We start from the raw sequence: 16,838 nt of genomic DNA, 5'->3' as shown, positions 1-16,838 counted from the left end.
ACCACAGGAAAAAGAGAAGGTAAAACGTTAGCTTCAGAGCACAAGGGACAGTTGGCAGAACACACAGTGCTCTAAAGGGATGTCTCTCAATTGAGAACACAATACACAGGGGCACAGGAGCAACACAGCATCACCCCCCACTGTTTGGTGGGCCAGTGGTCAGGATGACTTGCTGGATCCTTCTGTGGTCTTTTGGAACATTCCAATACATGGGGTGGTGGGGATGATATTTTTAGAAAGCCCTAATATGGGCCGCATACCACAGACTCTCAAATTATCCCATCCAGCTTAGCCCTCAGTTTAAACCTTCCTTTTTAATTCCAGTAATTACAGGCTCCAATTTATATGGAGCTGTGCACACAAAGGGCCTGTTTAATGCAAACCAGTTTGATTTGGGTGAAGTGTCCCAAGCATCTCCCACATCTTACAGCCTGTTTATGCTGACTTGATGATTTATTTTCTCCCCAAAAAGGTTAAAAACGGTGCTATTTGCATCAGATTTCTTTGGGGAGGAATAAATGAATGGTGATTTTCCTTTTTTCGTCCATGCATAATATGCCAAGTGGGGTTTACCGGCTTGTGGGGCACTGTGGGTTTTTGCCTGTCAGTATCTTTAACAGGACCATAAATCCAACATAGTAAGAAAACTGTGACATTGTCAAGAGGGGAGTCAGCGCAGCCAAAAAGCCTCACAACCATGTACTTGTTGTCACATTGGTGAGTCATAAACTACTCTAATTTCTCTTGTCAACTTGAGGATATCTTTGTTTTTGAGTAGTGTCAAGGATGGATAGAAGCTTAAAAGGACTACAGTTTTCTGTGGTTGAGAGAGCAGGTCATTTCTGGACAAATGCACACACTCTAGTTGGAAGATCAACTGGTTTTAAGAAATATGGAACCATCTTAAGAGGCTTAAGCTATAAAAAATGATCATGCCTGGATGTGTTGTACATATTTAATCCCTCGCAGCCTGCACAGCAGTGTGACATATGTCTCCACTCTCATAAAAACTTGCACAGAAAAAAATAACAGTTTCTTTTGGCTTTTGGATTCCCACTATACCAAGAGACCACAAAGACAGTTCAACATGAATTGTACCCTATCCTGCAAGACAAAACAAGTTAATCTCCCCAAAGCTGCGAGGAATAGAGAGTATTTCTGAGTTTGTATAATTTTGTCAGATGTGAGACACTTATTGGAATTTGACCCATTATGTCCAGCAGCTAAAGACAAGAGAGAAGGACTACAGACCGGGAAAAAATTGACCCAAAAGATTTACATATCCTGCAGCAATATTGTCATTTGCACATATAAATGAAAATTTCCAATGACCTTCGTCTGGTTGAAAACTGAGAAGCCAAACAACCCCCTGCTCCCCTGGTTCTCTTTAACAGCTGCGGCAGGAGCCCTGCATCACACCTGCCCCTTAAACAAAACGCAGAAAATTGATTTTTCTATTTTACTGTAATTTCAATACAAAGACCCTGTGGGCAGGAAACATGCCTGTCATGCCAGAGGCTCCGAGGAACCGTTCATATTGCTGCTTAGTTTTCAAATAGATGGGAGTTTTGAGGGGATATCAAATGACCGTTTGACATTAGTCTTCATTTAAAACACTGAATGAAGTAGCATTTTTCAAATGTCTTTTCCTTTGTGTAAAATACCAACACTGCCAGCTTCAAGCAATACAAGTGTTTAAAGACATTTCCTGAAGAAAGAGTTTGACACTGTGTTATGGAGATGACTTATTGAAAAAAAAAAAAAAAAAAAAGGCAAAAATGATGTTGCATGTGTTACATAAGCTTACAGCAAGTAGGTGCTGTCTGTGTTTGTTTGCGCTTTGTTGTGTGTGTGCAAGTGCAACTGTGCCAGTTTGGGTTAAGCGCAGACTGGCCAAAGCCGCAGACACACAGGATAGGTACCTAAGTGGAATCAGGCCTGTTAGATTTATGGCCATTTGTTCAGAGAGTGTTCATCCACTGGCTATTATGGAATGATTAGAGGAGAAGGTGAAGCTCCAAGTCCAGCAAAAATCAATACAGCTGTCGAGAACAATTCAGCCTTTCCCGCTCCGAGGAGTATTAGCACCAAACCTCTGTCTCCTAACACTTCTTCATTCGTCTCCAAGTGATTCCGCCCTAAGCTTCCACGCCAGCTTCTCCTGCCATGTTCTTCTCATGGCAGCAGTGCTCTACATGACTACTGGAAAGGCAACAGTTACACAGCAAAGCTATTATTCATGCCTTGGGAGAGGAGTTATTTGTGTTGTGGGCAGCACTAGAACATTTCCTGTGCATTGTAAAGGGGTTTCAAGTTAGCAGGCAGATGGTTTGCCATTTTCTAAAACTCATTTAAATACGATTTCTCATTTTGGACAATAAATAATTCCAAATGTGACACAAGCAGATTCATTCTCTTGGTCATGTTACAGGAGCCTCAAACTTGGCTAGGCACTCAGAAATTGCAGATTTGTTCTTGTGTTTCACGAAAAAATTTTAACTTTTTTTTACAAATATCTCTGCTACTCACATCATATTGATGTATACACATTTTTCGTTCAAGCAATGGACATATGATGTTCTGAAATGCCAGGCTGAGTGCTGGGTGTGATAAAGATACTAACCTTGTACAATTTGAGGCTTGCCTCATGGCGGGAATTGACAGTGTGCATCCTCAGCTTCTCCAGGCTGTTGGTGTAGTAGTCGCAGGCATTACACTTCAGGTGCACTGGATTGCCTATGGCCACACATTTCAGGCGCCATTCATTCCCTTTGCCCCCTTCTTTGATGTGGGCTACAAGCTGGTATTTCTGCACATGCTTGTCTGTTTTGCAGTGAAGCTGGAAGTTAGCCTTAAGCTGGGTGGTGTAGTGGCACAACTTGCATTGATGAGAGTCTCCCACCACAGCACGCCACTCCTCCTCCGGCAGGCTCCGTTCAGCTCCCATATGCATGCCAAGCACATCCAGGTTGTCAGTGGTGAAGCGGTTACACACAGCACACTGAAAGAGCTTGAGGGAGGGATCTGTGGTTTGTGATAGACTTTCTCCGAGGGTCATCAGTTCCTCAGACACCAACTGCCCACCACCAAGGCGCACGTCCATTGGGATCTCCCCACCTACTAGAGTACGGACAAAAAGAAGAAGAAAAGGGTAGACAAAGGTATTTAGAAGTATGTTGGTGTGTTATTGCATAGAGGACAATGTTCACGCTTTGAGCTGGAAAGAGCTGAACCTTTCCACAGGGAAAAAAAAAAACCTTCACACGACTGTTGAATGTACACATCTTAGTGTTTGGGGTATTGCACATATAAATAAATCTGTTTGTTATGCAAAAGGAAAAAAGAATACAGCAACCATATATGCAGTGACACCAACCACATAATTGATATCTATACAAGCCACCTTAAAAAAAATAAATGCTAACAAGATTAGGAAAGAGGCAACGTTTTTTGCCTTTCCTTGCTGATCTTTAATCTTTCACTGCCCAGACTCAGCATGCAGGCTTGACCCGGCCTGGCTTTACACTAAATTAATTCCAGCAGTTCTTTTTTATTTATTGCTGCAGTATGCAGCCTGTTCTTGGACTTTTCTCCATTACCTGGGCTTTTATAGCCAGGAGAGGGAGACCTTTGAGGAGTCCTCTGAAATCACTCACAGACGCATGTCTGTGTCATGGCTCCTAATACAAATACACAGATACAACCACATGCTTGCTCGCTCACTATCCTATTCCTGTACTGTTCATCACCTTACTGCTCCCATTCCTCTATGGCTTTTGCACTTCATAGCTATACAGATTCAGGGATTTAAATGGATCTTTGTAAACTTTGTAAAGGATAAGACTCTGATTTGCAGTTTTCACATAAGTTCTTCAATACTGAAAGCAGGACACTGAAAACCTCTATATCAATGAAAAAGAGTCCATATTTGTATTCTAACAATTTACTTATATTCCACAAACTGACCTTTATTTCTGTATTCTCTTTTCAAAATAAATATTTTTTGATAAATAACTGCCTCATTGAACAGATGTACAGCTCCACAATGTACACTAGACACAAAACTCCAATAACTGAACATCACCTCCCCTTTCTTTAATTCTCATCATCTCATATCATCATTTTCATTACACTAGCTGAGTCTTGGGAATGAGGATTACTAAGACACTGAAAGCATGTGGGTTCAACATTGGTTATTTGTCTGCAGCAATACACAGAGAAAACAAACATGCATCTTGCACTTTTAGCTCTTTGGTCTGAGACTTCCTTGTGATGATCGATTCTCTCACAAGAATTCAAGATTCTTATATACCATACTGAACACATAACACTAAAGTGTGTACGTGCGACAGCTTTAAGAGTCCCTTAAAATGTGACCATGATTAACACAACTGCAGTTTACGGGCCCAGCCTGTGTAATCGTTGCCTCCCTTGTAATAAGCTTATTACAACTCACCTCACAATATGACCCAGATGGAAGAAGAGAGAGAAAGGAATAGTCACAGCAATCAATTCTTGTTTTCGTCTTCCAACTGGTGACAGTTGGAAGACAAGTCTGAGAAAACTGTGTGGTTGTAACTGGTCTTCTAAACATTAGGGTATGCTTCTGAATTACCCTTTCTGAGTCCTCTAACCTCCCTTCTTTGACCAAAATAAAATTTATAGCTGCAGTGAATAAATTTTAAAAAAAAATAAAATAAATTGCAGATGCTCAGGAGCAGAATGGGAACAATTACATTAAAAAGTTGAGGGTGGCTGCTTGTGGGAAGGGCGAAGGATGGGGAATATCAAGATTTGGCCCTCAAACCCTAGAATTATTTCTGGGGTTCTTCACACCACTGGAAACACTTCTTGTTATAAATGAGTGAATTACATCATTTGGAAGACTTACCATGTGTACTAGAACATTTCACTACTGGTGGTAGAATAAAAATTGAAGGGATGGAGATAAATCTAGTTTACCTGGCAGTGAACAACGGTAAATGTGGACATTGCTACTCAACATTTTGCAAAAAAAGTTGCATACTATGTTTTATTGTTAATTGATAAGGATTCGAGGTCTAATCATACTGATACTGCTTTCACATGATATAAATTGCTATGTGCTTACCATGTTGATTTTGTGGGTAATGAGGGAGATTTCTTAAATATCAAGAAAGGCTAAATGGAACTCACCAAGTGCAGGGCCCAAGGCAGCTATGCTGGGATCCAGGTGAAAGCTCCCCATCAAGAACTGGGCCTCAGCTCCAGCTGGGTCTATCTTGAGGCCTGGTGGAAGGCTCATATTCTGGGTCAAGTAATACTGGTAGAGCTCAGCCTCAGAGGGTGAAGGCATGGCTCCCAAGCCAAGTCGTCCATGCTGCATCTGAGTCACATTCTGCTGGAGGAGCATCATGTTGTGCATGTGCTTCTCACTGGTCATGTGGATGCGCAGGTTCCGTGCCACGTTGGTCTCGTAGTCACATACCTCACACCGCCAAGTAGGTTTGCTCTTCGGCTTGGTTGGCGAGGGGGCTCCACACGGTACAGACATATGGGTGGAGGACTGTGTAGGATGGTGGTGGGGAGGGTGATGGCTACTGGCCTGGGTCACTGAGGGGACAGTCACCACTCCTCCTGGGGTATGTCCAAACACTTGCTCCTGTGCAGAACCAATGGAGCCTCCATTTTGCAGTGTCTGCATGTTATTCAGGTGCTTATCCGATTGCATGTGGATGCTTAGGTTGCCCTTTGTGGTGGTGGAGTAGTTACACACCTAGGGAAAATAGCACATTTTCCCTTGAAATACAGTTACAAAAACATCTATTTTGACCTAATATGTACCTTAATTGATCACACAAAACAAAATTCTTTATTTGCAACATTTCTGGTCAACATACCTCACACCGAAAGGGCTTGTATCCGCAGGTATAGCTTTCTCCACGAGCCAGACGAGGGTGACTCTGACCACTGCTGCAATAGACACAGGAGCCTCCAGAGTCTGGGTGCTTCTCTTTCATGTGGGCTTCCAACGTCTGCTGGTACTTGTAATGCCAGTTGCATTTGGGACACTTTAGCGTCTTGCATGAGTTCCGTGAATGCATCATGGTCATATGACCACCCAAAGAGCGCGAGGAACCCAGAACAGTGTCACATTTAGGGCATTCTACCCCACTTCCTCCACTCCCACCAGGGCCATGGTTCTGCGAACACTCACTCATTCCTAATATGTCACAGGAGCCACCTGGGATAGAGAGGGAGTGAGCATGAGATGAAGGGTGGAGGTGATGATGATGGTGGTGCATGTGGTGATGAAGCAGAAGGGCTCCATTTTCCTCCTCTCCTTCTGCTGGGAAATCATTTGGTTCTGGAGCTGTGGCACTATCTCGATTGGCACTTTCATCAACAGCAGCATTGGAGGACAGAGGAGAAGAGGAAGTGCCAGTAGTGTCATCCTCGCTCCTTCTGACGGCAGCTGCCGCCATTGCCATGGGAACAGTGGATCCCTGGCAGTTAAAGCTCAGAGGGAGCTCTGAGGTCCTCCCTACACCGTCTGCAGCTGAACCCTCTTCCTTGACAGAGGAGGAAATGGAAGCAAGGGCTTTGCTGTTGAGTGTGGAACTGACTGCAGAGGTGCAGGCAGAAGGCTGGAGAGTGCTACTAGGCATTAATAAAGGAGATTTGGAAATGCTTTGGTTTGAGACAGCTGGTTCCCCCGCCTCACCCCCACCGCTGCTACTGTTACCACCACAGGCCACTGCAGTGCTTTCTGCCTCCACCTCATCTTCCTCCTCACCTAATAACAGTTCCTCCTCTTCTTCTGAGCTCCCCATCTGGTTGGATAAGTGTGCCTTGCTTTCATGTCCCTCAATGTTGCCATCCTCTCCCTTACATGCCAACTCTTTCCCCACAGTCTCCTCTGTTCTCCCTCCCTGTTTGGGCAGGGAACTGGAGTCTTTGGCAGAGCCTGGGGATGAGGTAAGAGTGGATGCTTTGGGAATGCTCAGCCCACCAAGGGAAAAGACTGAGTCAAGTGGGTTTTGCTGCTGCTGCTGTTGTTGGAGGCCAGAGTCAGAGTCTTTGTTCTGGAGGGTCTCATTATCCCCAGTGCTGCTTCCAGACTCCAGATGGACACCACTAAATGTGCCATAGAAGCTCTGTCCAGAGTTCATAGGAAGCAGGGTTGGTGGCAGAGGAGTGCTCTTATTTTTTGGTTCCAGGAAACTAATGAGGGGCTCTTTGTCCTTCCCAATGCCCTGGATGATGGCAGAAGCATGCTTGTCCCCTAACAGTCGCCGTTCTTCCTCACACAGTGTCATGCGGTGATCATGGACAGCATGAGTCGCAAAGGAACGGGCATACCCAAAGGACAGCTTGCAAAGAAAACACATGAAAATGGGTTTACCCTTGCCATAAAGGGCAAGCCCATCAAATTTGGAGAAATCCACGTTGTTGGGAACATCTTTGGATACACAGGACTTCTTGGCAGACCCATCGCTGTTCAGGTAATCCTTGTTGCTTTTGTGCCGCACATCAAAGACACGGAAACTGTGCAGGACAGGGCTGAGGCCTGCCATTGTTGAGGTATTGGGAAAACCTTGGTCTGAATTGCTAAACCACTTCCCAAAAGACGAGGCTATGTGGAAAGTGTTGATGATCTGTGGGTACACTGAGGATGAAGTTCCAGCAGGTTCCCCTGGTTTTCCCCCACTCATGAGGGAGTTTGTGGGAAGCAGGCCTGGTGCCATACCTCCACTACTTTGGATCAACTGACTGAGGCTCTCCACAATGTAGGCCGAGCCATCTGGCTGGTATACTATCTCTCCAGCTAAGTTTTCCACATCACTGCTTTCCTCTTCTTCCTCCTCCTCTCCTTCTTCACTCCCACTCTCAGGTGGTCCCTGCAGTTGTGTAGGCTGATGTCGCAAAAGAGTGGGCATACCCCCTCCCCCTGATGCTATTGGCACCCCAGGGAAGGATTGAAGACTTGGGAAACAGCTATCAATCTCCATTTCATCTAAGTCCTCAGATTCTTCCTCTTCTCCACAGCTTACACCCTCCTGTTCCACTTCCTCGAGACCCTCTCTTCTGGAATGCAGCTGGCCTATGGCAGAGCTATCACGGTGGGCCTGCTGTAATGTCCGCTTTGGCTGCTGCTGCTGGGACTGCAGTTCTCTCACCCCGTCATGAGGTGCAATCGAGTTTTGGGATTGAGAAGGGTAAGGAGCAGAGAGAGACAAGGCGTCCAGGGAAGAGGCCTGGTTGGCGCAAGTGACCTGTGAGCTTGACTGATCGTTCCAGGGCTGTGGTGGTTGCTGCTGCTGGGAGGAGCCGAGCCCATCGTCTGTCCCAGAAACCACGGGAGACTCACAGCTGTCCATGCTGATGCCTACATGAGGCGTTCATCGCATCCAGGCCTGCAGAGACACAGAGAAGTTCTTTTATTGTATATACTCTATGGATTCACACACAACTCATAATTTATCATACCAAAGTTAGAAACAAGTCCCTATATCTTCAAAAATATTACTATACCCATTATGGAAAGATCAGACACAGAAAATATGAAAGAAAACCTAGAGGAACCTTGAAAGAAGAAAATCAAATGTATGGCACCCTGGAAGAGGGACCAAAGTCTGAGATATAATTGGAAAACTGACACCATGCTCATTACACTAGATTAGGCACTTAAACACAATACCAGAGACAAGCACTAATAAGCCGTCCATGATTCATCTTCCTGCCATATCGCAAAGGTACCATCTTTTATCTTCACCTTCCAAACAACACCCCTAATCTTATATTCTGCAAATCCTACATCCGTTTTTAATTAACTTGCAGTCAGACTAACTTAATGGATCAAATAGATTCCTTGTGAGATAATTAGACACTGAGAAGCCACCCATCAGCACATTTCACATTTACATAACTGGAGGAAAAAGTGAAAATGTGTTGGTAAAATTTTTTTTCACAGTATCAGTGTTATTATTCTAACTTAAGTTGTGCACATACGAGAAAATGACACATTCATTACTGAGATAGAACTGTATTAACTCTAACGTGTGCAATGAAAGGCAGTATTTTCTATGAGCTCAAAATATATTGTCTGAGTTGGAACTTCATTGCAGCTGTGTTTAGATCTTGCATTCAATAACCTGCACGCTTAGCCTTGTTTCAAACACTACAGCCATCATCCGCCTCTGAAATAATAAATGGGAGTTGAGCTTTCGGGAGCTGGCCATGCCCCGAGCATCTGAGAGGCCCAACACAGGCTGCAATTTAGAGCACAGAAGAGATAAAATGATAGCGCAAGATACTGCTGAGCTAATAATTTTATTAAAGGGATGCAGCCAACATTGATTAAAGGGGGCAATCGGGCTGAAACCAATAACTCTGGGCTGCCCTTTAACCCACCAGTACTGAATATTACATGAGCAAAGTTTCCCGGCACCAAGCTCACTGCCATGTCCCGGTTGATTAGCACATTCACTGCTCGCACTTGATTTATTTACTTATTTACTTAGGGATGCAAATTTTCAGAATGGAGTCTACCCCCACAGCCTAACATATTAACCAGTGAGGGAGAGGAGAGATTGATAATGTCTGTCTGACTCTTCATGAATGTCTGATGAAGCTTATTTCCAATACAACATACCTAAAACCTCTCCAAACTATATGCTCTCCCACTGTAAAAAAGATAATGTACAGCTTTCTTTTAAAGAAGACCTTTTATACTTTTACAGGTCAGATAAACAAACTGAGAAAAAAAGCAAAAATTAAAAAAGAAACATGATGACAGTAAAATATCTTAAATGCAAAAGAAAAAAGAAATATGACAAAGATTTTGTAGTTCTTATTGTTATAAATGCACACACATTTCTTGTAGTACAGCCCCTGACCTGAATGTTTTGTTTAGCAAAAACCTTGATGACCTTTGAGGTACTTTGCATGTAAAATGATGAGATACTCGACTGTCTGTCTTATTAACAAGATTGCTTTATACAGCCAGACATGATTTAAAGATGGCTGCCATATTGAGTGAGGGGATACAAGCCCTACTGGTCTGTATTTATTATCTGCTCCATTAATAAGAGGCTATGAGCTCAACAGTCATTTCACAAAAATGGACTGAGGGCAGTGAGAGAGGAGCAAGAAAAAAAAGCCACATGTCAAACACAGAGTATCTTTGGACTAAAAGCAAGTGGATAAACTGTACAAAATCAAGAAAAAGGCAGAAAATTAGACTTGTCTGACAGTGCCATCTCATAGGAAAACATGTCCAAGTCTGAACATGGAGTGTTTCACACTTTGTTCCTGTAATCTATCAGCCCCTCCTCCAGATTCCACTACCTCTCTCGACCAGGCCTGGGTACACGGGGCCCACATGCATGACTAGCAGCTAAGACTGCTAGTTAACAATGACTTCTTCTTTGCCTAAATGAGTGTGAACAAGCTGAGTACAGTGTGTTGTACTGAGGGTATGCAGCCATCAATTCCCATTACAGCTCTAAAATACCACAAGCAATTAGCAGTAGACTGGATAACATGATGACTCTTGATCAGACCTGGAGTACTGAGCCAGCCCGGTGTGTCCACTGCTTACAGAAAACAGGATTGCCCTTTAAAATCAAGATGGTGTAATTCAATAACCTGCAATGGCTACTGATGAGCAATGGGATTGTCTGGAGTCGGAAAGTCGCAGATGGGCCGACTGATATAACGCTGTTTGTCTCTTGGAGGTTTGCCTGGCTCAGTGACACCTGTTTAAAGCAGGAAAAGCTTTAATCTCTGGGAGGCACTAAACAAGTACGGGAGACAGACAAAGAGACGCGGTCCAAGTAGAGGGGAAGTGGAGGAGGCTGGTGTCTCTGAGTGCTGACTGTGTTAATAACCACAAATCAAAATGAAGGAGCAGCCTGCTAAAGGTGACTACCACTGAGTAACAAAATGAGCAGTTATATATTGCAATATGCATAAAAGAAAATATTCTGTTTCATACTCGTTCTACAAAAAGGGATTGTGCCATGGCCCATGCCCCTGTGTTGCATTGTAATTCTGAATGTGGGCCCACTGAGTTGACAATAAGCAGGCTGTGTGCAGCCAAAACAAGCCTTAGCTAACAATATGAGATAATCACAGGGAAGAAAAGGCTGGATTCCTGAGCTGATCTAAGGGAGAGCATGCCTATGCACAGATCCTGAATGTGGGACTCACCCTCTGCTGCCACCTGCGTTCGATAACTCTGTGACAGGGTTACTTTGCGCTGTCTTTTTCTAGACTTGGGCAAAAAAAAAAAGTCATATTCCACTCCCTCCCTCCACAGTTAAGGTTAAACCTTGTGCAAAGGCCTTGGTTCTAATGAACAATGTCAGAGAGTGGGCCTGTTTGTCATTTAGAAGGGATGCAAAATGAGTTTTATGTTCTGGGTCTTTTCATTAGGTGGGATTTACTAGTCAAGCGAGGGAGGAATTAAAGGCTAAGGAACCATCTGATTATAAGCATGCCTGATCACCTGCCTTGAAGGCTTGGCCTTGCCTCCAGAGGACCCTGCTCTCCAGGGTGTCCTGAGGGAATAAGCTCTGACTCAATTTGTGAAAACTATATGCAAGATAATGCTCTGACTCTTATTCCTATACACTTCTATGTCAGGAGCAAGGGACTTCCTATTTAAAATGGAAAAACTGTTTCAAAACATGCCTTGAGGATCACTAACAATACACCAGATCTGATTTTCAATTGTTCCTCAGTAATGTTGCTGGTCTGTGTCTTGTCTCTGAGCCATCATAGAGCCTGGCTAGCCATCGCAGGGTAAGGGGCGCTTATTGGAAAATCAATGGCGTGAACGCTAAGCAAGTTACAGGAAGATGTGGGAAGGAAGGATTCTTATTGATAAAGCAGGGGTAGGCTTTTGATGTTGCACTAGGGACATGCTCATTGACGGGGGAACTATTGTAGTCCTCAGGCATAGTGAAGCCTGGGTTTATCTCCTAGGTTTGTTCTATTTAATCACCAATAAAGACATACATGCATTGAACTCTTTAACATAAGCACACTTTAATGCTTAACATGGCTTTGTGAATTGTGGTTTCACAGTGCACTCGCAGTGAAGGATATTACAGTATGTCTGTAACACTACACTGCATACGACACACATACGGCACAGTTAATATTAAGATCAGATACTGAACTGAGGAAGAGGAACTTAGGTACAGGTGTGTCCCAAACAGGCAGACTGAGATCACAGGATGATTTACAATTCAAAATAAAAATAAATAAATGCTTGCATGACATCTTAAATTGTATAGTTTTACATTCATAGAAACATACTAAGCAGTTGTTTTTCCTCTATCTATCTATCTATCTATCTATCTATCTATCTATCTATCTATCTATCTATCTATCTATCTATCTATCTATCTATCTATCTATCTATCTATCTATCTATCTATCTATCAACAAGTAATCTGAAAGGGTAAATACCATACATTTTGGTACTTTATAGTCAATGTCAATCAAAGCCGTTAGACAATGAATAAATAAATAAATATAATCTGTTATACAAATTTACCATACCTATGATAATCATATTCACTACATGGGGTTCTTGTTCTCTTTTATCCGCTATGCTGTATCTCTGACAATTAACCATCTGCAACATAGTTGTTTATTGTGTGCTGTAAATATTCAGTCTTCTATTCTACTAATGCAGACATAAGGATGCTCCAACTGCAGGAGGCAAAAAGTCACCTCAGGTCGATGGCACTCAGCCTGTAAACAGGGCTTCCCGTAAAATCAATGATCTTCAGTGGGAGCTATCAGTCTGTGGAACAGAAATAGCCATGGCTGTGTTGAGTCTAAGGGATGGAGGAACAGTGCTGTGTGTTTACAAGAGTGTGTGTGAGCACAGAAGGCTGGTCACAGCAAACACAGCAAAACAGAGGCATGTAGCCTCTGTCATGCATGTAGCCTCTGTCATGCATGTAGCCCCTGTCATGCATGTAGCCCCTGTCATGCATGTAGCCCCTGTCATGCATGTAGCCCCTGTCATGCATGTAGCTAGGTGCTGTAGAGAGATATCACATACAGCAGCAATAATCCTTGCTGATAACAATATGAGCATGTTAAAATACCACTGAGGCAACGTGTCGATTGTTTTAGTTTCACAGCACTCAATTTTAGTAAGCATTTTGCACTAGTAATACTGGCTAGAGAAGGCAAAATTGATTTGTTTGTAGTATCAATTGCCTCCTTTGTTAATACATCTGAAATAGAACCTTGAAAATGATTTTACCCTTTACACAACGGCATCACATTGTACTCATCCATTCTATGTTACAGAGGGAAACTAAAGTTACATAAGAAGACAAAGCAGTGAAGTCACAGTGCAGAACGGCATGTCACTCATACACACAGGTTAGTCAGATTAAATGATCAAGACTGGAGGACATTTAACCTCCAAAACCCTGCAGAAAGGATTGATACTGCACTAAGGTGTTTCCCCAGTTTTGGAGGGTGTGATAGAAACAGTATGCTGGTGTAATTAGAAGAAGTTAATTAGCTGAGGGTTAATTACTGGGTTCTGCAGAGCGATGTGGTGAAAGACCTGGTGGGGTGGCAAAGCAGAGGGAAGCGGCGAACACACAGCAGGAAGCTCCCAGTCTCCCACCAATTAGCAAACAGTGTGGGAGGTGGGAAGGGGGGCTCTCTGCTGCACTCCAAGAACAAATGTGAGAAGCCTCGTGTAATTTCATTTAAACCTCAGTGCAGGATAAGAGATTCACTGAGAGCACGCAAAATACACATACTGTAAGAGACTTTTTATGACTTTTGTAAACAAACCAAAACAATCAAACAAAAAACACTTACCAAAAAGTCAAAGTGAGATTTTGAATTTTAAAAGCAATAGCACCCAGGTATCTGAATAATTAAGAACACAAAAAGTGGGCAGGAAATATTAGAACTGCTACAAAAACAACTTCTTATCACAGCTCTTCTTTCTGAAAGAGTGCACTGTGTTATTTTCTCCTATGTCCCTTGTGGTTAGTTTAGAGAGCTTTGTAATTTATAAGCGCATAAATTATCCTTGGAATTAAGGTATTGATGTATAATCAGAGAAAGGCTATTGGGCACAAACTAACATTCACCCCCAGGCAACTCAGTGCACAGAGCATGGTATACGTTCACACACCGTAGGGTGTCCGTAAAATTGCAAGACAGAGCGAGAGAGACTTTCAAATACTTAGCAGATTGGTTAGATACACATCCTCCATTTCTGCTCCATTTTAGACCAACAGACATGGATGTTGAATGATTTGGAACGGTTTGACAAGGAGCCTCACATCCTTTAGCATGCAGTGCTGACTTTCTCACAGTGTGGAATGCAGAAAGCCTGAGAGGATAGTCGATACTTTGTACATTCATCTGTCAGGGACTAATCTTGATTCTTGAGAAGACTTCTGAAATTAAAAAGTAGAAATCCCAGAAAGATTTTTTGTAGATATGTTATGTGTACAACTGTGCTTTTGTGGTGTTTGCAAATTAGAAGGAAAGAGTAATGGAGAATTGAGAGATAGAGATTGGGAGATTGAGATATGGGGCAATACAGAATGCCATAGAGCTAAAGACACGTGTCCGATGAAAGGTCAGGGACAAGGGGGATATGTGCTGATCAAAGTCTTTGAGCCCAAGGTCCTTCATTTCTACTAATTATCAAATCTGCCACTATTTATATCTGCAGGAAGCAGACATTCTCTCTGGAGAGGATGGAAGTGAAATCTGCCAACTACAGTGCTTTCAGAGCTGCTGTTTGCACTCAGTCCATTTCATTTATTCTATTGGAACAGGATGAGGGATGTAGAGAGAAAAGGATGGCGGGGGGGGGGGGAGACTTAAGATAACCAGTGACCACAACTTATTTGGGAATGTTGCTATGAAAGTAAAGGACATAGGACTGACTTCAGAGGACTGCAAGGCTGAGCGAAATGTCAACATATTGCATTTGAGTTGTTTAAAAAACTAAGAGTCAGACTATAAAGACATACAGTATACTACACACACACACACACATGTGCATGTATAAACATTCCTGCAGCATTTCAACTAAGGCAAGGCAACCACAAACACAGTTGTTAAAATGATCAATACCATTGAAATATTAAACCTTAAGAAGCCGCATTATTGATTGGAAGGCCAATGATAAAACGGTTTATTATCACAATTGTGGGGCTTTATGTAAATGTTTTGAAGAGACCATCAGCTCCCCATCCAGCATGGCTTGTGACTACATTTGAATCCCCAACCACACAGACACACTCCACACAGCTTTGCTCCATTACCCTACCACCCCACACCTGAGGAATTGAGCTGGACAGGGACATGTCACTACCACTACTTCTACATCTATAATGAATAGCTAACACTGATTAGCATACTGAGGCCCTGCTGACAACGAGAAGAGAGCAGGAACCCCTCCAAGCTCCGGGATATGTTCTAAAGGATCTCAAGCTGGCATTACATCAAATTGTAGTATACAAGTATGCATGCCCTGACAGACAGATTGGGGACAAGGATGACATGTCTATAATGCTGCTGAGCCTTCTGGAAAACAAATACCTAAGTAATGACCCAGTCATGCACCTGGTAAAACACAGGCTTTACAGCCACCTGGAAACAGACAAATGCTGAGGATTCTTAAAGGGACAGACTCAAAAAAATGCAACAAATAATTTAAGAGGAGAAATGTGTAGTAATTATGCATTTTCTGTGAGAAAACAGTAAAGAAAGAGAGAAAAAGCTAATCTACTGGATAATGTATAGAAACTGCATAAAAACTATAAGTAAGAGGCACAGCTGTGACAAAAAACCATACTGTACTATGAGAAGTGAGTTAGGTCACAGAGAGACTCAGACAGTTCGGGGCAGTGTTCAGTTAAGTGTCTAAACCTGAGTAGGGTGATAAGATCCCTTTTAGAAGGCATGTGAAGGCCAAATGACCAAGAAACTCGAGTAATGTGGGTGAAAGCATCCAGGGTGAGAGCGGAGAGAAGGGAAGTCATGCAGTGTTATGTGTGGAAAATGGAAAGTCACTATCTCTTTTACGCACCTCAAACTGAGGAGCAGTGAAGTCCCATCCATATAAGCTTGTGTGGGCATGAGTGTGAGCACATATCCAGACACACACACACACACACACACATACATGCATATAAAGCAGGGATTAGAGAGTGTCCCAGTGAAACCATTCTGTGGAAATTATTTCTTTGCAAAAAAAAAAAAAAAAAAAAGCATGAAAGCCAATGGTGACCTGGCCTCTAATTCTAGAGTAGGATATCCTGGATAAATAATTAGAGGGTTGCTTTGAAGACCTTGCACAGCTGAACCATTCACTCCCCACTTCACATTTGCTAAAGTCATTAATGACAAAGATTTAAAAAGGAGAAGCGAAATTCTTCCTGGTACACAAATACTTTTTTTTATGAGGCCTGGCCCAAATTCCATTCTGCTAAGCTGAAGCCCTTATCCTGGGAAAAAACTGCACCCGTTTCAAACAATAAACCTCAGGGGGAAAAGTGTTTTCAAATGCCTTCGTCTTGCTGAATTAAGTTAATCGAGTTTTTAGTTTAGTTCCTTGTCTTAAAAAAAAAAAGAAGTAGAAAAATAAATATCTCAACCCAAAATGTAAAAAGACATAATGACATAATAAAAGAGAAAATGCTATCCAACTCTTCAAGCCAAGGGTCTTATATATGTAAGAATAAAAAAGGGAGATTGACAAGTCTTCGATGAATATCATAAGGCGCCTCTCGTTAACGGACATCGCCAACAATTATAGATGCCTATTTCTGTGTCGCAGTGACATA

At 42.7% G+C, this 16,838-nt stretch overlaps 1 protein-coding gene across 1 annotated transcript in view; it reads right to left on the bottom strand.

Annotated features, from left to right (window-relative positions):
* Positions 1 to 16,838, bottom strand: part of zfhx3b (zinc finger homeobox 3b) — a 130,352-nt gene that overhangs the window by 76,888 nt on the left and 36,626 nt on the right. The window contains exons 2-4 of the mRNA XM_072380567.1: positions 5,880 to 8,396; positions 5,176 to 5,755; positions 2,624 to 3,120 (exon numbers count right to left, since the gene is read on the bottom strand). Coding sequence (XP_072236668.1) covers positions 2,624 to 3,120; positions 5,176 to 5,755; positions 5,880 to 8,360 — 3,558 coding nt within the window. The 5' untranslated portion in view covers positions 8,361 to 8,396. The remainder of the gene's footprint in view (positions 1 to 2,623; positions 3,121 to 5,175; positions 5,756 to 5,879; positions 8,397 to 16,838) is intronic.

Source organism: Leuresthes tenuis, unplaced genomic scaffold, assembly GCF_036924035.1.
Source record: "Leuresthes tenuis unplaced genomic scaffold, fLeuTen1.0.hap1 SCAF_2, whole genome shotgun sequence".
NCBI lineage: Eukaryota > Metazoa > Chordata > Actinopteri > Atheriniformes > Atherinopsidae > Leuresthes > Leuresthes tenuis.
The sequence above is the reverse complement of the archived record's forward strand: the minus strand, read 5'-3'. Positions and strand labels throughout refer to the sequence as shown.